The sequence below is a fragment of the Coturnix japonica genome, chromosome 26 (assembly GCF_001577835.2).
Source record: "Coturnix japonica isolate 7356 chromosome 26, Coturnix japonica 2.1, whole genome shotgun sequence".
Classification (NCBI taxonomy): Eukaryota; Metazoa; Chordata; class Aves; order Galliformes; family Phasianidae; genus Coturnix; species Coturnix japonica.
The window spans coordinates 4,691,478-4,712,033 of record NC_029541.1 but is presented as its reverse complement, the minus strand read 5'-3'; the positions used below and the strand labels follow the sequence as shown (position 1 = coordinate 4,712,033).

The 20,556-nt window shown below is 57.3% G+C and overlaps 3 protein-coding genes across 3 annotated transcripts; 1 reads left to right on the top strand and 2 right to left on the bottom strand.

Moving 5' to 3' along the window:
• Positions 1–2,105: 2,105 nt before the first annotated feature.
• Positions 2,106–3,232, bottom strand: TOMM6 (translocase of outer mitochondrial membrane 6). The gene is made up of 3 exons (XM_015885204.2): positions 3,060–3,232; positions 2,867–2,968; positions 2,106–2,293 (listed from the first exon to the last, which is right to left on the bottom strand). Exons 1-2 carry the CDS (start codon positions 3,191–3,193, stop codon positions 2,872–2,874), a joined length of 231 nt encoding a protein of 76 aa, XP_015740690.1. The 5' UTR covers positions 3,194–3,232; the 3' UTR covers positions 2,106–2,293; positions 2,867–2,871.
• LOC107324772 lies at positions 3,215–13,716 on the top strand. The gene is made up of 16 exons (XM_015885102.2): positions 3,215–3,310; positions 3,606–3,790; positions 4,306–4,419; positions 4,648–4,812; positions 5,144–5,258; positions 9,427–9,543; positions 9,826–9,939; positions 10,168–10,332; positions 10,545–10,624; positions 10,949–11,082; positions 11,206–11,339; positions 11,426–11,572; positions 11,769–11,882; positions 12,426–12,545; positions 12,860–12,967; positions 13,189–13,716. Exons 1-16 carry the CDS (start codon positions 3,215–3,217, stop codon positions 13,369–13,371), a joined length of 2,091 nt encoding a protein of 696 aa, XP_015740588.1. The 3' UTR covers positions 13,372–13,716.
• Positions 13,717–13,894: 178 nt separating this feature from the next.
• Positions 13,895–20,527, bottom strand: PRICKLE4 (prickle planar cell polarity protein 4). The gene is made up of 8 exons (XM_015885201.2): positions 19,591–20,527; positions 16,729–16,881; positions 16,534–16,641; positions 16,322–16,459; positions 16,045–16,245; positions 15,650–15,836; positions 15,261–15,575; positions 13,895–15,012 (listed from the first exon to the last, which is right to left on the bottom strand). The coding sequence occupies exons 2-8, from the start codon at positions 16,876–16,878 to the stop codon at positions 14,558–14,560; spliced, it is 1,554 nt and encodes a 517-aa protein (XP_015740687.1). The 5' UTR covers positions 16,879–16,881; positions 19,591–20,527; the 3' UTR covers positions 13,895–14,557.
• Between the last annotated feature and the right edge of the window lie 29 nt (positions 20,528–20,556).

The window sequence follows — 20,556 nt, the reverse complement described above, 5'->3', positions numbered from 1 at the left end:
ATCTGTTCTTCTTAGTCTCAGTAACCTGCTTTCCATGGAGGTGGCAGGTGGTGAATGTGATTCTATGCTGAACTGCTGGGTCTGGGCCCTGACTCATCAAACTAGAACTTGGTGGGGTACAAAAGGGCTCCCTCTGTTTCTGCTCCTGCTTTACGGACACTTTCCATGTGAGCATTTTGTCATTGGAATGTAGGGCTTTTGAGCATTTATCCTGCTGAAGAGGAACAGAAAGGAACAAACACACCCTCCAGTGTGGGCAGTGTTAAGTATCAAGCACTTAGGCTATAGCCTGCTCTCCTTAGAGAACTGTGTCTGTGCTACGGGGATAATTGTGTTACACTGGGTTAGTATGAATGAATCAGTGCAGCATTAGTGGATTCACATGGTTAAAGAATGTATTATAACATGGGCAAACCAGAGCTTTGCAGATGAGTAATGTCACTGCAAGCATGTGGTGCACTGCTGAATGGGGTCTGTAGCTGAGGAATTAAGATAACTTACCCACATGGCTCCTCCTCTGCACAGTGAGTGTAACGTCTGTTCTGTATAACTCAGTACCTCTGACTCATGAATACTTCCTAGCAAGTTCATTTTCCTCACAGCCCAAACTCCCTTTAGTTGAGACAGGGGATGCTGCCAGGGGAGCCCTCCTTTCTGCTCGTGCCCTGGAAGCTCCACTGTTGACCTGAGCAAGGGTAGAAGGAAAGCTAATCTTCAGGACTTCTGATGTTAATCCCTGTCTAAGATTGCTGGAAGGGTGCTGCTGACAGACTGCTTAAGAACACGAGCTTTTCTCTTTCCACATGAAATCCCCTTGCAGCCGCTGTGAAAACAAGTTAAAAGCTACTCTGCTTTCTTGGATAAGGATCAAAGCTGGAGTTTGGTGGCTTTCCTGATTATTATTTTTTCCTCCAGTGAATTCTGGGGGTCTTTAAGTCAGAACAGCTTCTGGTATCTGCTCCGAGTTTTTGCTACTTTTGTCACTAATGACTTAAGCTGGTGTATCCCATGCTGTGCTCATGAATGAGATTGCCTCTGCTTCAAGAACGCTTCCAGGCAGCGGCAAGTGACGAGAATCCAATTAATTACTGAATGTTTTCTGGCTGCCTCACAGCTCAGTGCAAACGCACCTGAAGTGCTGCTTCTAATTGCAGGTTCAGCAGCTTTTATTTTAGTCAAGGTTTGTTAAGACAACAGCCAGTAAGTCACCTGTGGCAGCCTTATGTGCTTAAGTGTCTGAACTGCCCCCTGCCTGAACCCAGGCCTCAGGAGGAGATTAGCGCGTTCTAAATCAAAACTAAGATTAACTAGAAAATGACCTAATGTTCTAATTAATCCCCTTTTCCTTCAAAAACTGTCCCTGCATAATTTGACATTCTTTTGAAGTACAGTTAATCCATTTCTTTACAAGATGTTAAAATTCCTGCTTTGAAAACGACGTTTTAAAACGTTTCAGCAGTGGAATAGATTTGTCTTTTGGGGCAGCTCTCAGTCACAGAACACGCAGTCAGTACAACTGCAAAAGAATGTTTTCATTGAAAGCCCTGTGCACAACTGTCCAAAGAATCCAAAGCCATGTTGCAGTCAGACTGCCACAATGCTCAGGGCTGGGAAGTTATTCTGCTGCACAAACAGCATCTCCTGGGAGCTGCAGCGTAATGTCTCTGATTAAATTACAGCTGTGGCTCCCACATCAGCCTCACGTCATGTTTCACTGTCCCTTGAACAGCTTCATCGCCCATAGAAGGACTTGAAGTCAGTAAAGGCAAGTTGTAATTTCAGTCCAGGACACAAAGTGCTATGCAACAAATGGCTTCTTCCCACAGGGTCCTAATTCCTTTACAGCAAACACACCAGCTTTATATTGGCCAGACACGATCCATGAAACCTTCTGGTGGTTGGACTTTACCTACAGCTTTCCACGGTTCTGTTTTCCCCTTGAATAAGGATCCAGCTCATGGCCCAGGACTGGACTTGTTCATTTGTCTTTTGGGTGTGAAATAAAAAATCATGTTTTTATGATTTTTTTTTGTAAATCTTTGCTCTTTTTACAGCTTCTTTTTGTAAACTGAAGTTTCTTATTAAAAAGAAGTAAAATTTCACCGTGTCACTTCATTACATTTATTAAAGAACTAAATGGTGATACAGGAGAGAATTCCATGCATGATGGAGAAACTCCTCTCGTTGCCTTCTGCAGGATGGGTTGAATGTGAATTCTCCCTTTGATGTGTGGTTGTTTTTCTGCTCCTTGGTGTTGCTTCACGTGGAACTGCTTTTAATGGGAGCAGCAGTTCTACAAGGAACAAGAATGGAAGATCTGTGAGTACATCAGCCTCATCATAACTGCTGAGCATGGCAGTGCCTGGGAGAAGGGAAAAACTCTTCTGCCTCACAGCTGGATTCTGTCTGTGCTCTGTAAGAGCTGGAATCGCACAGTGTCAGTCTGCTCCCAGATTAGTGCAGCCCCGGCTCCTTCTGGGTGCGCTGCTCCCCCTGCAGCCCGGCACATCCTCCATCCAACACAGCCCTGAGCTCAAAGGGCCGCACCTTTAGGTTGGATGTCAGGGGGAAGTTCTTCACTAGGAGAGTGGTGAGGCCCTGGAACAGGCTGCACAGGGAGACTGTGGATGCCCCGTCCTTGGAGGTGTTCAAGGCCAGGTTGGACGGGGCCATGGGCAACGTGATCTATGGGGTCTCTATGGGGTCTCAGCGGGGTCCCTATGTGTCTCTATGGGTCTCCTGGGCAACCTGATCTAGTACATGTGTCTGTTTGTTGGCCCTGCCAGGCAGGGGGTTGGAACCACACGATCCGTGAGGTCCCTTCCAGCCCGGCTCATTCCATCCCGCCCCGTGTCCCGTCTCTCACCGCCGTCACGTCCCGGGTTGCGGCGCCATCAGGTCGATGTCCGCCATGTTTCGGGCCACCCAGACCCCGGCCGCGAACAGCCCCACGTTCAGCAGCAGGTTCCTGCAACAACACACCGCGTTGGCCGCCTCAAGGCCCCGCCTCAAGGCCCCGCCGCCGGGGAGCCGCCCCGGGTCCGTCCCACCGCCCCGACCTGCGGAAGTCGTTCCTGTCGGTCACGAAGCGGAACGCGGCCCGCACCCACCCGGTCACACCGAGCGGCGGAGCGGGAGGAGCCGGCGGAACCGACACGGCCGAGCCGCCCAGCTGCGCGCCGCCCGCCGCCATGACACCTCCCGGCGCCGCGAGATGACGTCACTTCCGGTGTTGGGAACGGGCCTCGCCATCCGCGCCTGCGCGGTGACGCCCCGCCGCGTGCCGAGCGAACAGAGCGTCGATGCGACGGTAACGGGGGGAGTGTGAGGGGTGTGGGGCAGAACCGGCCGTGTCTGGTCAGAACCGGCCGTGTCGGGTCAGTACCGGCCGTGTCGGGTCGGAACCGGCCGTGTCGGGTCGGTACCGGCCGTGTGCTGTGCTGCTGTCCCCCGCAATAAGCACTGAACCCTGTGTGCCACCAGTGGCTCAGTGCTTATTGCTTATGGAGCAGGGCCGGCTGTAGGTGGCACCGCTGGGAAGCTGACATTGCAGAGATTATAAGGTTTGTCCCGTGGGATGTGCTCACACGCCTCTTTCTTTACAGCTGGTCCTAAGGAGCTGCTCCCTGCGGGGCTCAAGGCAGGATGTCGATAGAGCTGAGCAGGAGGGGGCGCTGGGAGGTAGGTGGGGCTGCAGCTGTGGCTGGGAGCACAGGAACCTCGTTGGACTTGACTGTGGGGCAGTGAGGGTGGTGTGGGAATCTAATGTTGATTCTGCATCTAGAACAAGGTAAGAATGTTTTATCTCAAGGTCTCTGTGTGTATGTGAAACTATTTGTGGTTATTAAAAATTAATAAAGTCATAGGAACAAAGACGGCAGCTCATTTCTGTCCAGCCATCTGAAATAGAACTACTGATTTTTGGTGCTGGACAAACAAGACCTGAGTAATAAAGGATCCAAAGAGGAGAAGTTAAAATAGTTAACAATATACCTGTATGTATGTATGTATGTATATGTATGTATGTATATATATATATGTGTGTGTGTGTGTATATATATACACACAATGTTTTGTTGCACACACTGTAAAAATATACGAGTGGTGAAATACCTAAGGATGAGCCTGAAGAGACATCAGGAAGGACTGGAATCCCTGGCCTCCCCCCACCCCCGCCTCGGGGCTCTTTGTTTAACAAAGTGTCCTTTGGACAGAATGGAAGCTTTGAAGGGAATCAACATATCAAGAGGATATTGATATGTAGGAGGCTCATCCTGCTTTCCTCTCTCTGTGTCCTCTCTGCAGCCCTATCCGCATCACGCTGGGCCTCCACCTCCACATGCTCATGGCCCCTGGGATGCCTGGCATGATCCTCCATGGGAGCACCAGCACTGGAGAGCCAGGGGAAGGATGCATCTGGTAAGAGTTTGGGGCGAGCAGCTGGGCAGCACGTGGTGGGCAGAGCTGCTGGGGTTGTCCAAGTTTGGGTTGGCTAAAGGATGGGACTCCCCTGGGAAGAGGAGAGTTGTAAAGAACTCAGTGGGCAGGGGAACCTGGAGCACAACCAGAATCCCCATGGAAGGCTGCCGGATGCGTGGCTGCTCCAGATGTGCTGCTGTCCTCACCTGTGGTGATTTGCTTTGGCAGCCTGGTCCCAGGCAGCCCAGGCCTTTCCCTGGCCCTGCTGACATCCACTGGAATGAAGAGAACTGGGAATGGGACCCCCAGGACTGTGAAGAGCCGCCGCCTCCATGGATGGAAAGAGAGGATCACCACGGCCATGAGGAAATGTTTGTCAAGGACTTGCAGCTGGTGAGGAGAGCTGGTCAGGGGAGGGATGGTGGTGGTGGTGTGATGAGGGTGGCAGACAGGGTCATGTTTCTCTGTTGAGCTGTTTGTGGGGGCAGATGGTGAAGGCTGCTGTTGCAGATGCACCACATCACTGAGTGGGGAGCCTGCTTTGTGCAAGGATCCATCTGCTGGGAGGTATCACATAGCTTTCCCATGCCTGTTTTCAGTTTCCCAATCTGATTTCTGCTTTCCCAGACAGTAGGATCATATTAGGATCGTTTTTGTAGTTTCTTTGTTCTGTACGTATTGAGAATCTCTCAATGTCTGATTTTTCTCCTGTGTACAACTCCAGGATGCTCCTCAAGGACGTGCTTTGTTCCCAGGCTGGTGGTTCCTGGCCCTGCAGACCTCTTCTTTCTCTGTATTGTTATAACCTGGTCATGTTTATGGCTGCTTTTGTCACTAAGGTAAAGCCCTGCATAAGCTCATAGCCAGCAAACACATGCTGCGCGTTGGCTGGTGAGCAGGAATGTCCAGCCCAGCCCTGGCGAGCTGCCCATGCAGCGGTTCAGTGGCAGAAACCAAAAATCTGGGGTGTGTCTGGCCATGAGCTTCCACTGTGCAGAAACTTAGTGCCTGGTGAGCGCCGTCACCTCCCGGCCAAGGCTGGTTGGACTGGAAGGTTTCTGTGCCTGGGAACAATGTTTCATAGCGGGTGATAAGGGCAGCTGTGCTGCTGCCTGAGGCTGCCTGCAGGATGTGAGATAAGAGAGAAATGCATAGAAAGTGAGGGGAGGCCTGAAATGTTGTGTGGGATGTTACCCGTGTGTGAGTGAATTTTCCAGGCAGGGCTGCCAGAGCTGGGCTGTTTGTGACCCACACTGCGTCTCTGTATAAGCACTGGTGGTACACGTGGGCAGGATGGCGTTTCAGCAGTGTTGTATGGAAAACATCTCTTCCATTCTCTCTGTCTCACCCTGTGTGTGTCTGAAGCTTCATACAATTGTGTGTTTGCTTTGTGAACCGCCCAGCTCTTGGCTGCCTGCACGCAGCTCCCGCAGGTTAGCAGCAGTGCTGGTGAGCACTGAGGTTTTGCAGTAGTTGGGCACAGTCCTGAGCATGCGCCTTTTGTTCTGGCTCTGCAGCACTGCTGGGCACTTGCTTCTTCTTTTGGCTCCTTCCTGCTCTTTTGCTACACTTTGAGGAACTGGAGCAATTCTCACTTCTGCCTCATCCCCTTCCCCTGCTTTCCTTTTCCTGGGGTTTGCCCTTTCAGAATGCTGCTCCACTGCTCCAGCAGCTGCACTTCTCCTCCTGTCTGCAGATACCTGGGTCATCGTGAGGAGGACCTGGGTCTGGTAGGAAGACAGCAGCCAAGGAGCCATCGGAGCCTTTGGTGCTCCTCTTGTAAGGTGACGTGCTGCCACAGTGGGCTCCTAGGCTGGGAACACATTTGTCCATGCTGCTGTATTCTTTTCCCAAATCCCAAAGAGCTCATTGATCCGCCCAGTTAGCTAATTGATTTATAGCTATTAGGGGCTGCAATTAACCGACCAGCTGGGAAGCTGCATGTTATTTGCCTGGTGGGAGCAACACTGAGAAGCAGTGAGCTCCAATGGGCCACGAGCTGCCCCATCACTGTTAACAGCGCTGCTCATCTCATGTGGCATCTTTTAAGGTTTCACTCTGCTTCAGACTTTAAATTTTCCTTTTTATCTCCTCCTTTACTAATGTTTGGCATTGACAAGCTCCAGCTTGGTCTCCGTGCTCTCCCTTATCTCCCTCCCACGTTACTGCAAGGTCACAAACTTTGCTTTACTCTTTAAAATACAGAGGGAGTTTGCATTGCAGGACAGACCAGTTTGGACCAGCTTGTTATCGGTGCGTTCCCAACCGCCATCCATACAACGGCTTTCAGACCTGAAAGGAAGCAGATGCTCATTAAGCAGCAGGACAGTGATACATCTCGTTAGGTGGCTGGGCGAGCTGCCTGCACCGAGCACTAACGTGTCTGGCCGGTCAGAGCAAAGGAAATGGGAATGCGGGGAGAGAGGAGGCGCCGTGTGCGTGGCGGCACCAGCAGGGGGTGCGCTGGGCCGGCAGCAGCGCCGTGGGCAGCTCCCGAGCAGCCCCGGGCTCAGCCGATGAGGTTTGCAGGGCTGCAAGCAGGAAACTGACCCGGCTGTGGTGGTAGAAGGTGAGCGGACACGGCCGGCTTTGGCAGCCCATCGTCCCCAGGCGGCTCTTGGCCGACCCAGCAGCGCTGAGCTGCAGCTTCCTGGCTGAGCCGGCCCTGCCCGACGAGCGGAGCTCCCCGCTCCTCAGCTTCCGCCGTCTGCAGAGGTGGGTGTGAGGGCAGCAGCCCTTTGTGCTGAGCGCTGCCCGGCCAGGGCCAACACACCGACCGGACGCTCCTCCCGGCCTCCCCTCCCACCGCCTCGGGTTGTGCCGGAGCAGCTGCGCTGCTGGGGTGTCTGTGCCCCAAAATGCCCCGGCACGAAGCTGGGAGCGCGTGGCAGTGACGGATTGAGGCGGAGCTGTGCCCAGCTGGTGAGCTTTGCGCTTTGCCTGACTGTCCCTGCAGGAACCTCCAGAAGTGGGAATGAGGCAGGAGTGGGGGCTCTCATGGGGCTGATGGAGTGACTGGCACAGCATAGCGATTCTGAAAGCTTTGCATTAAACTGTGCTTTAAACAAAGTTTGTTGATAGAGATCAGGGAGAAGAAACTGTGTTTATTGGGGACCAGTTGGAGAAGAGGTGCCATATTGGGTCTGTGCAGTCGTTGGGAGATAAGGGGGGGCTGCAGGCATGCTCTGAAGCGAGCAATGAGAAGGCAGTGATTGCAGCGCATTCTCTGACACATATCAGCTGCACTCAGACAATATTAAACGTGCTTTGAGAAGGCTGCTACAGTTTAAACCTCATCAGTATCCTGGGGAAGGTCAGGTAAGGCTGTATGACCTGTCCTGCTGGCACAGCAGTTGCAGGTCTGGATCTGGGGGTTACATGCTGGGTGGGTCTCAGGTTGGTTGAGAGGAACCTCAGGTGTCCTCCAGCATCCTGACAGGATACCCCTTTTCTCATGTGCTTTCCCATGATAAGCAAGAAAGTATTGAGTCACAGGTTTTGCAAATTAAGATATAAACATGGGTCTAGAAAACATATGACTTACTAAGAAAAATGGAAGAGAATCTTCTGTTGATTCCTTACAACCTCATTTTTGTTACGTGGTTTTATGTTTTCTGTGCTTTTGCCAAAGGTGGTATTTTCTCTTTTCCTTGACAACTTCCAGTCATAGCTCAGGCCCTTGACATGAGTACTAGGCTGCATGTTGTTAGGCATAGATAAGGCAGGTGGAGTGACAGAGGCATAGCTATGGCCTTATCCGGCCTGCACGGCTAGGGGCAGTTCTTGTTATTGACCAGAGGATGGCTACTGGACCTATGCCCTGTCCTGTTCTCTGGTCTTGCATGACCTCTCCCCTTCTTCAGCAGGCTATGCTTGGGCCATACTCCACAGCTGCCAGCCATGCTCTGTGCCCCTCTTGTTGGTGGGTGTTCCCAGAAGCCTTGGTCAGTGTCAGGAGGTGCTCTGTAAAAAGTAAAGCCTCCTGGAAGGTGTTGCAGCTTGACTTTTGGTGCCTTGCAGCAAATAAGTGGGCAGGAGGAGTACAAAGGTAGCTGGCCGGGGGGGATTAACACCCAGCTGCCGTCACCCAGCTGCCGACAGCCACTGCTTCCTGTTGGGCTGCATTCAGCAAACAGAGGTGGTGCAATCTGCCCTGTGTGTGTGGGACGTTCCATCCTCACTGTATCCTGTGCTCACTGGTGCTGGGTTCCTGCCAGCAAGAGATCCCCCTGCAAGGCCCCTGGGACTGGTCTGCCAGGTAAAACCCCAATCTGGGGATAAAGTGCTTATTTTCTTGCTCTTACACTCCTGTCCTGTAGCTCGGTCCCTGCTGCTCACTGAGACAAGGGGAGGGTGTCTGTGCTATGATTCCTGGCAGGATGGCTGAGGTGCCTGCCTGCCCTGGCTGCTCCAAGAGCCCGCTGACCCCAGGTTGGCTGTTTCAGGTCAGAGCCAACCCTGCTTGCCCTGGTGCTATACTGTGCAATGAGCACTGAGCCCTGTGGCTGCTGAGTGAGGAGCTCACCAGCGCATCCCCAAGGAGTCTGTGAAGTGCCCTGGTGTATGCACAGGGTTCAACCCCTGCAGAGAGCTGAGACAGTGTCTGGTGCTGAGGCAGCCTGAGCAGCGTGGCTGTGAGCCAACACAACAGGGACAATAGTGAGGTGGTGCTGTTGGGCACTGTGACCTGTGCAGAATGCACTGGGCAGTGGAAGCATCGATGTGAGCAGGTAGAGATCAGCAATGGGTGGGGAGACCTGGCAGCAGATGTGTGTGGTGTGGGGGAAGAGCACCAGCACTGCATTGAACCTTGTCTCCTCCAAGGACAGGGAGCAGTTCTGCACTGCATTCTCTGCTGGTGGTACTGTGCTGTGCTTCAGAGGGCACGAGTGCTCAGAACTCAGCTGAGCAGGGGCAGCTGTGGGTGGCACCACTGGGAAGCTGACCTCGGAGAGATGGTAATGCCCATCTTGTGGGATGTACTCAGCCACTCCTCTTCCTTTGCAGCCTAATGAGGACTCACTGAAGACCTCCTCTGTGCAGGGATCAAGGCTAGGGCAACACTTTAGCAAGATGTCCTCAAAGCGGTTCTGCAGGAGGGGGCCCCGGGCCTTTCCCTGGGAGGTAGGTGGGGCTGTGGTTGTGGATGGGAGCACAGGAGCTTTGTGGGACTTCTCTGTAGGGCAGTGAGGGTGGGTACCCACTGCTCTATCCCTTGGGATGTGGAGTATCTGGAGGTGCATCTCTGTGGTACAGGAGAGAGCTGGAAAGGCCGGGAATTGTCTGCAACTTCAGATGGGAGGATTTTGAGCTACCCATCCGTGCATGACATCCTGGTGGTGGAGAGGGAAGTTGCAGCAGCGGGGAGGCTCATCCTGCTTTCCTCTCTCTGTGTCCTCTCTGCAGCCCTATCCGCGTCACGCTGGGCCTCCACCTCCACATGCTCATGGCCCCTGGGATGCCTGGCATGATCCTCCATGGGAGCACCAGCACTGGAGAGCCAGGGGAAGGATGCATCTGGTAAGAGTTTGGGGCGAGCAGCTGGGCAGCACGTGGTGGGCAGAGCTGCTGGGGTTGTCCAAGTTTGGGTTGGCTAAAGGATGGGACTCCCCTGGGAAGAGGAGAGTTGTAAAGAACTCAGTGGGCAGGGGAACCTGGAGCACAACCAGAATCCCCATGGAAGGCTGCCGGATGCGTGGCTGCTCCAGGTGTGCTGCTGTCCTCACCTGTGGTGATTTGCTTTGTCAGCCTGGTCCCAGGCAGCCCAGGCCTTTCCCTGGCCCTGCTGACATCCACTGGAATGAAGAGAACTGGGGATGGGACCCCCAGGACTGTGAAGAGCCGCCGCCTCCATGGATGGAAAGAGAGGATCACCACGGCCATGAGGAAATGTTTGTCAAGGACTTGCAGCCGGTGAGGAGAGCTGGTCAGGGGCGGGATGGTGGTGGCCATGGCACCATGGATGGGCAGAGGGCAAAAGGGTGGTTTACTGCTCCGTGATGAGGATGGCAAACCACGTTGCGTTTCCCTGCGCTGTGCTGGCAGCAGAGGTAGTGCTCCTCTGCCCTGATGCCAGCTGGTGTGTCTCTTTACTTGCTTAGTATGTAAACCATTTCTCTCCTCAGATACCACAGCTGCGTCACTGGGACTTCTTTGCCCAGCCTGAGTTCCCCGGCCAGGAGCACCATCCTGCTGAATTCCTATGGTGGGTGCCTGCACCAAGCATGGGGCAATGGGCTGGAAAGGGGTCAGCTTTATATCCTGCTGCAGGTCTGGGCTGAGCATAGCTCCTGTGGGTTGGCTGAGGAGTGGTGGTCCCCTCTGGGATCTCAGGTGGTGGGGGAGCTGTGCTACATGAGCAAACATATCTAGGCTCAGCTCTGGTGCACAGCAATTGGCTGTGGGCAGCAGGTGGATGCAGTGGACTAAATACTGCTGCAGGGCACTGCAGCATTGAAACTGGCCCTGCTCTAGGTGGAAGGTTGCACCAGGGATCCTTGCCAGCCTGAATTTCCCTTGGCTCTTATAGGGAGCAAGAAGTCTTCCAGGACAACTTCTCACCCCAGCACCATCGTGGCCCACGCCAGAAACGCTGCCGGCTCCTTCGGCCCATCCAGCAGAGACAGCATCCGCACAGCCAGTTCTCACCCCAGAGCTCTCAAGGTTTGTGCTGCTTCAGTGTTGGCTGCTGCCCGGGACCCCTCTGTTCTGTGGTGGGTGCAGCCAGCAGCATCTGCATGGGGGGGTTTAGCACTTTGTGTATTAAGTCCTGTTGTGTTTCTGCAGGACACCATCCATCCTCCAAACCCTCTCAGTCGAGCTCCCCAGCCAGCCAGCCAGGTGTTAAAGAGCACCTTGGTGCTCCCCAGTCACCTACTGCCTGCAAAAAGAGTCTGCAAAGCGAGAAGCAGGTGGATGAGGTAAGTTTTTACCCCAGGTACACAGTGGTGACTCCAATTGCATGGCCACATGGATCCCTTGCTGCTGCTATGGCCTTGACCAGCAGGATGTCCCCCAGGGCCTGCTGGCGGCAAACAGCCAGGTGCTGGAACAGCCTGGGCATGCAGAGAAAAGCCCAGAGAAGAGCCCAGAGACAAGCCCAGGCACTGACCCCCAGGAAGTGGAGCAGGAGCCAGCAGCAGAATCAAAGCCAGTATGTAGGCACCTCTTTCCTGAGTGCATATGGAGATATTTTCACCCCAGGAGCTGCCTGGCCCAGGGGATCACTTCAACCTGTGTAACCCCTCACTTCTTTCTCTCACTTTTCACCTTCTCTGTCTGTCCTGTGTCCCAGCTCTTTTCTCTGGGACAGATGAACAACCCTGCCTCATGCTATTGCATGCCTGCAGGTTGAGCCAGAAGTTGGAGAGGAAGTTGCAAGCAACCAGCAGCCCTCTGCATCGGAACTGGAGCCAGTCTCACCAGAGATGACCAGCACCAAGGAGGATGAAGGCTTGGAGCTGGTATGTGCTCATTCATGTCTCCCCTTTCTGCCTAAATGTTGTGCCATGAGGGAGGTGGGATTTTGCAGTCCCTTCTGTGAACCTCATTTTTCCCTTTGCCTGGGATGTATCAAAATGACTTTCTGTGGACTCTGAAATACATCTGCAGTGATATGCACAGATAGATAAAGCCATGCAGCCAAAGTGTCCCTGGGGCTAGTGGAAGTGCTGAGCTGTATCTGTGCAGTCTGTTATCTCTGCAGCCTGCTGAGGCTGTCCTTGCTGGCCCAGTTTTAGAGGTACATGCGGAGCTCTGCCTGCTCTCTCAAACATGGCAGTAACTGCCAGGTGCTGCTGGTGAAGCAGAGGCAGCAGCTGCCCGGGATGGGGTGGGTTTTAGCCTGTGGCTGCACTTGTTTCCTCCTGGGAGAAGAGTGCCTGAGGTTTCCCTTCCTGAAGGCCGCAGTGTTAGCTTGCAGTGCTGGCTCCCACTGCCTCTGCCTTCATCCCTCGAGTGCCTTCCCACTGCTTCTTTGTGGCCTTCACCAATCTGAAAACTCACAGATTCCACTGGAGGCTACTGCAGAGCCCAGCACACAGCCCAGCACGGCCAGCTCCAGTGTCTGCACTGAGGCAGCAGCACCAGCCGGGACCGGGCAGCATCCTTGGGGTTGGACAGAGCTGGTACGTGCGCAGCCCTGCCCTGTGTACTGTGCAGGTGTATGGGAACTGTGATCATGGCCTGATGGGGGAGAGAAACCATCCAGTGGGGCCTCTGGGTCTTGACGCAAGGCTGCTGGGGCTGCAGTGGAAGTGGGAAGCAAGGAGCAGCCTCCTGCGTGTGAGGGAAGGGTGGCGGGGTCCCAGCAGGTTCCTCCACAGAGTGACTGGTCCCCAGCTGGCAGCTCCAATGTGGTGCCAGCCCCGTGCCTGTTCCCTTGCCCACACCTTCTCCCCATCAAAGCATCCAGACTCACCTCATTGTTTCCACTGCGCAGGCTGCAGGCTTCCAGAGCTTACCCCACCCCCTGCACTCCACACATTCCCCCACCAGCACAGACCCGCGCTCTGCTGCCATCCTCACCAAGAAGGAGAGCATCGAGCAGGTGAGTCCTGGCACAGTCAGGGGTGTGTGGGAACTGTCAGGAGCTTCAGAACCCACAGGGGGAATAAAGCAGTGCTGGGTGATGGGCGAGCCCTGGGACAGTTCAGCACAGGTGCTGTGGGAAGGGGCTGCCACCTCTGGGACACTCTAAAGGGGAAATAAGTCCCTTTTGGCAGTGAGGTTCTGCAGTGCCCCGTGCTGAACCCAGGCTGCTCCCTGCAGGGATACCACGACTTCTGCCTGAATTTTGCCATGGTGTCCATCATGCTGCTGCAGAAGGAGCCCTCTATGGAGGGGGTGCTGATGAAGGCACTGAGAGACAACCTGTGTGAGCTCCGCAACCGCTTCATCAAGGAGATGGAGGACTTCATCCAGGAGTACGATGAGTTGCACCCCAGCTGCTGAGTGGGGAGCTGTGGGGCTGTGCTGGCAGAGCCTGCACTGTGGGGCTGGAGGGATGTGCCAACATGGTTTCTCTTGGAGACGGGGCGTTGGAAGGCCTTCATACTGTGGGGAGGGTGGTTGGTTCTGATGGTTGTAGGCAGTAACTGGGGACTGTGGGCAATGGATGAGCCATATGTAGGCCTGTATTTATAGTGACGGAGGGAGGTGGTTTTATTGGGGGGAGGAGGGAGGGAGGGAAACTGTGAGGAGGGGCCTTTATTCTACTACTCATTTTCATAACAGTCTCTTCAAAATTCATGGTTTGTTCTTTTTCATAAATAAAAATGAATTATTTTTGCAGCCTTTGCACTGCTGTTGCTCCATTCCTGTTCTGCTGGGGCCAGCGTGCATAGGGAGGGGTCCCACAGTGACACCCCAGTCTGGTCCTTTCCTGGGGGCCCTCAGCTCCCATTGAGCACAGTTCTCCAGCAGCACAGTTAACACGGCTGCAACCCCAGGCTGGAGAGAAACAGGCCAGGCTTGGTTGTCACTCCTGTAGTCAGGTCTCAGCTGAGCTTTATTGGAGCTTCTTCCATCATGATGGCAGAGCTGCCCCACTGGTCTCCTCCCTGCAGTGGCAGGGCACACAGCCCCACGCAGGGCAGCATCAGCTCGTGTCCTTCAAGATGTCCCTACAGGTGAGAGATTGTCACCTGGCATCTGGATCTGACCCTGATGGCCAGATCCCTCCTGTTCAGTCTGGGCAGGAGTCCCTGCAGCAGGTGTCTGCCCTTGTCCTAAGTCCTTGGCTGCCCTCCCCAGAGCACAGCAGTTCTCTGAGGATCTGGGTTTGTCTGAGCAGTCAGAGACCAGTGTGGGCTGCTGGTTCTCTGCTCCCTGCTCGCTTTACCTTTTCCTAATTGAAGGAGAGGCCAGCAGGAATTGCAGGCTGTGCTTTGCCAGCAGCTGCTGGTGAAAGATCCCAGCAGCTTCCCCCCCTACCACCTCAGCCTTGGGCTGTGTCTAAAAGGTGTTTGGAATGCATTGAGACCACTGTAAGTGCTGGCAGGATGGCAGTGCCATACAAGGTGCTCTCCCCTCCCCTGTGCTTTTGGGACCCAGCTGCTGCCCCTCTGCTTAAATACCATGCAAACTGCCACCTTGCCCTGCTTCCTCTGGGCTCCCCTGCTTGCTGAGTGTCGCTGTGCTAGGACACGCTGCAGTGCTTGCTGCTGCCCCGCAGCTTTGCCATCCTGGATCCCGCCCGCTCCAGGTGCTGGGGCTCCCTGCCCACAGAGTTCATCCCAGGTTTGGGGATGGGTTTCCCGAAGAAGAAACCCTCCTCTTCTGAGTCAGAGTCTGAGGATGAAGAGCAGGTGGGACACCAAGAGTCATCCTCTTCCATGATATCCTGTGGGTCAACGTCCTCCAGATGTGGGCTGGGTCGGGCAGGGGACAGACCCACTCGGTAGTGTGGGTCTCCATCCCCTGCCACTGTTCGGGGTTCAGGACCCCCTGTGCCGGGCTGGAGGTTGGAGGGGTAGCTGGGTGATGATCTCAGCATCCCTGTGCACACAGCATCCTTGCTCCTCTCTACAGCTGCTTCATGGTCCTCAGGGCTCCTGAATGCAGGGTGCGTGGAGGCCTGATCCGGTAGCATCTCTGGAAGAGGGAAAGCAAGGAAGGGTGAGGGAGAAAAAGGCTGAGCCTGCCTCGCTGCAGCTGCTTGTGCAGCAGGGGCTGTACCAACCAAACCTCAGCTGTGGAATTTGGGCTGGGAGCCCACAGCTGCTGCTACAGCCCTGAGCCGGGCTGCACCTGTATGCTGTACTCCCAGTGCAGCACCCAGAGCCCGGGTTTGCTTCCATTTCCCTCCCAATCCCCTGCAAGTGCAGCACTCAGGTCCCTACCGGCCCCTTCCACCCGCTGTCTGCAGCCCCCAGCTGCTGCGGCGCCCCCAGCCCTGGCGGCACAGCTGGCTCTGGAGACAGGCGTCGAGTCAGGGGACGGTGCCGAGACAAAGGCTGAGTCAGAGGAATCGGAGCTGGTGGAGGCAGCAGAAGACACATCCCAGCCCAGACTGCAGCTCTCGGAGCAGAAGAGCAGCCCGCAGCGGGCGGTGAGGGGCTGCCCACGCAGCGGCTTTTGGCAGAGGCTGCAGCAGAAGCAGGAGGCGCAGGCGTGCCAGTGCAGACCCTGGTGTGTGGCCTCTTCGCTGTCAACACCTATGAGGGGATCGCAGGTGACAGGGGGGTCTCCCACAGCCGCCCACCCCCCCCCCCCAGCAGCACGGCCGTACCGATGGGCTCCCCGCAGGCCTGGCACGGCTCGGCAAAGAGGCCGTCGAAGCAGCTGCGGCAGCAGGGCCGGCCGCTCCGCATCACGTAGCGCTGCCCGCACAGCGGCGCGTCGCACTCCAGGCAGCAGAAATGCTCCGGGTGCCAGCGCCGACCCTCGGCCTCGATGCACTGCTCCAAGAAGATGAGCTGAAAGGGAACAAACCGTCCCTAAGCACCACCCGCAGAACGCACCGCCCGCAACACGCTTCTTGTGCTTTGGGGTGGGCGTGGGAATCTCCGGGGTGCAGGGAGGGAGATCCAGCGGCCCGTCCTGCCGTGTTTGCAGCTGCCAGCGGAGGACAGGAACATAAAGGCGGCACGACGGAGCCCGGAGCATCTCCTCGGCCGTTCCCACCTGGTCGCAGGAGGCGCAGCGTGGCCGGAACAGCTCGGCGTGGTGCCGGCCGCAGTAGATCCTCCCATCCTGCTGGAAGTAGATGAGGTCCACCAGGGGCTGGTGGCAGACGTGGCAGCAGAAGCAGGGCGGGTGCCAGAGCTGCTCTCCCAGCCGTGACGCCGCGATGCCGGGATCCCCTTTGCTCAGCCTCCTGCCGCACTGCAACGCACGGGGTCGGGGTCAGGCCGCGTTTCAGGGCGGCCCCGCGCGGTCCGTGGGGATGGACGGGCCTCACCTTCCTGCACGGACAGCCGTGTCGGGCGCCCGGCACCGGCACCGCCACCCCCTGGCCCAGCGCGTCCCGTCGGCGGCCGGCGCTGAAGGCCCGGAGCTGCTTCCTCTCCTCCTCCTCCAGGTCGGGGCAATACCGCTCCTGTGCGGGGAACGGGAGGTGAAGGACCCGCAGCGCGGGGAGGGCGGCACCGAACAAACTCGTGCGTTTCTTACATCGCAGTCCTGAGGCGGCAGCTGCTGCAGGAGCGCTCGGACACGAAGCAGGTTCCGGTCGGCGGGACGGGGGGGGTCCGAGGGGCGGCTCTCGAAGCAGGCGGGGACCTTGGGAAACGGGTGGGAGAACGAGGGGCTGAAGCGGCGTCGCTTCGGCTAAAGGCGCGTCCGCCCGTCGGGGTCGGAGCTGCTCACCTCGGGGGGCGCGGGCTCTGCGGGGGGCTCCGGGTATTCCTCCAGGGCACAGCCGGAGTCGCTGTCAGACGAGGCCGGGGGGAGCGCGGTGGCGGTGCCGCACGGGGGGGGCTCGTCTCGCTGCGGCCATGCGGGACTCGGCCGGGACATGAGCTGCGGGGAGAGGAGAGGAGGCTGGGGGTTGGACCGCGGGTGTTTGCTCTCACCCTGGGGCAGCTCCGGGTGAGCCGCACTTTGATGTTTTCTCACCCGCAGCGGGAGATGTCCCCCAGCTGCCGCCAGCCCTTTCCCGGCACGGCTGAGCCCGGGGTTAGTGGCCTGTCCCCAGCGGAGCAGTGGGAGGAGACGAAGGTCTCGCCCAGTTTGATGGAAAATAATGTATTCCCCCCGGGCTGCCATTGTTCTGCCCCGAGCGGCTGTTCCTGCTCGCCCGGCGTGCCTGGCTCAGGGCTGTGCGATGCGAACCCGTCCCATCCCCTCCCCACGCAGCGTTTGTCGCCGCTCGCTTCCTTCCTCGGCTTTCCAAAACAAAGCGATGCGGTGGCTCCTGGGGCTCCCCGTACAGCTGCCCGCAGCTCTTCCTGTGGGGCCCCTCTGCACCGCGCTGACACCCCCAGGAGCTTCCCTGGGGCTGACACCCCTTCAAAAAGGCTCCCCGGGAAAGGGCAGAGAGCTGTGGCTGTGAGGGTCGGTAACCACAGCCCCTCGGAGGCTCCGGGCTCTCCCGCAGCTCTGACCCAGCAGGGCATCCCGCAGCGCAGCAGCTCAGGGCACCAGGGTGTGTGTGCACGGCTCTGAGCTCAGGATTCCCAGCCGTGCACCCGGGTCAATGATTAACGCGGCAGATTGGCAGTCAATGGGATAAAGCAGAAGGGCAGCTTGCTCCCTGGGGTCTGCCGTCCTTGTTGACGTTAGGGCAGGGCGGCTGCATGCTGTGATGAGTGGCTACAGATTGTGCTTGGAGGAACACACCTGACCCAGTTCTGTGGTGCTGGCTCGGTGAAGGACCACCAGTGGCATTGGATCAGTGAACAGCCTCAGCCCTGCAGCTGTGATGGAGCACTGCAGCATCCCCGGGGTGCTGAATTCAAACAGCCCTGCTGCTGCCTTTGGTCTCTCCCATGGGACATGGATGGCAGTCCCAAGCTTTGCTCTGTTTGCTAAGATCCCAAACTGCACGGCTGATCTGCTGTCGTCTGACCCTGTCAGGGCCCCGTGGATGCAACAGAGTGGGCCCTACCCACGTAGGGCATCTCATCCCAGGGCTGCCAGCAGGAGCCCGCTGGGGTAAGGCTGGGGACAGGGCTGTGAATCAATGGGTCCGTGCAGGAGAGCCCAGCCCAGCCCGGTTTGATGTGATTAGGATGGCTGGCAGCCGTCTGGGCTGCAGGCAGGTCCCTGTAATTAGCCGCAGACTGTGACAGCCGTACGCGCCTCCCATGCTAAGAAGCCGGGCAGCTCCAACAGGTCCGTCTCCTCCGCTCCCATCCCCTCTGCCCTCCCCACTGCCTCCAGGCAGTCCCACATCATCCTTTCCCTGCGGAGGGATGCGGGATGCTCTCAGCACAGAGCTGGGCACGGAGCTGGGGTCCCCCCAGGAGCAACCGAGCGCCACCGCATGGAGCGGCCTCGGGCTTTTAGAGCCCCTCAACCCGGGGCTTTCTCCAAACTGCCACAGTTCAGCCCTGCTCCATAGGACGGGCTGATGTCCTCGCTGCCCCCCCTTCCCCCCTCCTGTTTATTTGGAGGTTTTCTGTTTTGCCATCCCAGCAAATACTGGCATCGCCCGCCCTGATGACCCCAAAAGAGGCCCCTGCCTTGGGGAAGGGATCACAGCTCCCTGAAATCCACAGGAATTTTAATCCCTTTCAGTTCAGGGATCAGCTCCTGTCCCCATCCTGTTGCGGGAGGACGTGGGGCTCCTGGGTCTGTCCCTGCAGAGATCACAGCGTTAACATTCAGCGTGGCTCATCTGTGCCTGCTGCAGCCACAGGGATCCTGAAGCCGCCTCCCCACGGTGGCAGCCCCACTTCCAAGGCACCTCTGTCCTGTTTTTCCGGGGCACCAAACAGCTCCACGGCCCCGAGGAAACACAACAGCAGGTCACTGCCAAGAAGACCAGATTCCCCTTCCAACACCCCAAACACCGGCAGCTCCCAGGGGCTCTGTATGCACCTCACCCACGGGATAACCTGTTTGTGCTCCAGCTGCCGTCAACACAGCTGCAGCGAACGTACGTGGAAATGAAGATGCAGAGCCATAAAGATGCATCTCTCCGGGGGTGAGATAAGCTGACGCCTGGCAGGGTGAGCCGGAGCAGCCCGTCCTGCAGCACGGCGGGGCCGAGCCGGCAGAGCAGCCGGATGCTCGTTGTCACAGCGCAGCCACCTCCGGGGCCATCGGAGCCCCGCGGTGCTGCAGGTTGGGGGGGTGGTCTCGGCATCCCGCTCTGCCACCCGAGGGTGCGGAGGGGCCGGACCGACGTGTGAGCGCTGCCCCATCGCCGACCCCGCACCGGGGCGGAGGAGGAACCCGCGGCACAACGCCCGGCCGGAGCTGCGTCTCCCGGGGCCGCCCCCCGCTCCGCACCTGCAGCCGATGAGTGGGCGGGGGGTTCCCGAAGGACGTCGCCGTCCGGGGCCGCTTTCCACGAAGACAAAGGCCGCTGGAGCAGCGCTCCCACCCCGATCCCAACCCGCAAAGAACCGGCCGACCTTCCTCTCCCTCGCGCCGTTTTCCACCCTTCCTTTTCCCGCAACAATTCCCGGACGTGGCAGCCAGCCGGTTCCTCCGGCCCCGCTGGACCCCCCCCCCCCCCCCCCCCCTTACCTACTCCCCTCCCCCCCCCCCATCCCCCTTTACCTGCCCGGTGCCGTCCCGTCCCGTCCCGTCGGGTCGGAGCTCTGAGCCGAGCGGACTTGGCAAAACGAAAGGAAAACATCCAACATCCAACAGCAGCCGGGGCTGTGCTTCCTTCGGCTTTGTTTTTGTTTGTAGATTTCCCCCCTCCTTTCTCTCTTTCTTTTTTTCTTTTTTTTCTTTTTTTTTCCTCTTTCTTTTTTTCTTCTTTTCTTTTCTTTTCTTTTTTTTTTTTTTCTTTTTTTCCTGTTGTTGTTGTTGTTTCAATCCTCCTGCCCAGGAAACTGGAGCCCTGTCAGCCGGGGTCCCAATTAGAGGTTCGTTAGCCTAAACCTCCAGCGGCAGCCAATGGAGGGAGCGGGGAGGGGACGGGCAGGGCCCGGCGCAGTGTTAACCCTGCAGGGATCGCGCTCCCATCGCATCGCGTTTTCTCGCCACCTCTTATTTTCCGACCATCCCCGCCCCGCTTCGCCCCGGGTCGGCGTTTGGGCGGCTTTTATCATCCGCCGCGATGTATTTTTTCGTCCCTACATCAGAAAGAACCGGAGCTTCATAAAAGAGGGGAGGTGTCATTACGCCCCGGCGTTGAGGTGGGGGAGCTCCGCGGGGCTCTGGCCGGAGGCGGCCGGGATGTCCTACTTTCCTCCCAGAGCTTCGGCAATGGCAGGAGTCGGAGCAGGAGCCGCGTCGGGGCCGCGCTCCGGTTCGTGCCCGCCCTGTTGTGTGTCCCTGATTTCTGAGATTTCCATTTTGCAGCCGCAGTGTTTTATCCTCCCTGTAAAACCCCCCGTGCTGCGGATGGAGCAGTGTGCGGGGTGTGGGGGGGGGTACAGGGGTCGGGGATACTGAGCCCCCCCCCCTCCCTGCTGCCACCCACAGGGAGACACGTGGGGCTGAACAGCGACTGTTCCCAGGGACCCCACAGGGCGCAGCCTCGCTCCGGGGGCGGTCAGAGCCAGAGCTGCGCTG

Bases quoted from the DNA above. Each gene is read 5' to 3' on its own strand.
- PRICKLE4 (XM_015885201.2), bottom strand. From the start codon at position 16,878: ATGTCCCGGCCGAGTCCCGCATGGCCGCAGCGAGACGAGCCCCCCCCG. The intron at 16,460-16,533 runs GTAAGAAACGCA...TTCCCCGCACAG, and splicing joins TGCCGCCTCAGGACTGCGAT to GAGCGGTATTGCCCCGACCT. The intron at 15,013-15,260 runs GTAGGGACCTGA...TCCCTCTTCCAG, and splicing joins ACAGCGGGTGGAAGGGGCCG to AGATGCTACCGGATCAGGCC.
- TOMM6 (XM_015885204.2), bottom strand. From the start codon at position 3,193: ATGGCGGCGGGCGGCGCGCAGCTGGGCGGCTCGGCCGTGTCGGTTCCG. The intron at 2,969-3,059 runs GTCGGGGCGGTG...GTGTTGTTGCAG, and splicing joins GACAGGAACGACTTCCGCAG to GAACCTGCTGCTGAACGTGG.
- LOC107324772 (XM_015885102.2), top strand. From the start codon at position 3,215: ATGACGTCACTTCCGGTGTTGGGAACGGGCCTCGCCATCCGCGCCTGC. The intron at 4,420-4,647 runs GTAAGAGTTTGG...TTGCTTTGGCAG, and splicing joins CCAGGGGAAGGATGCATCTG to CCTGGTCCCAGGCAGCCCAG. The intron at 11,573-11,768 runs GTATGTAGGCAC...GCATGCCTGCAG, and splicing joins CAGCAGCAGAATCAAAGCCA to GTTGAGCCAGAAGTTGGAGA.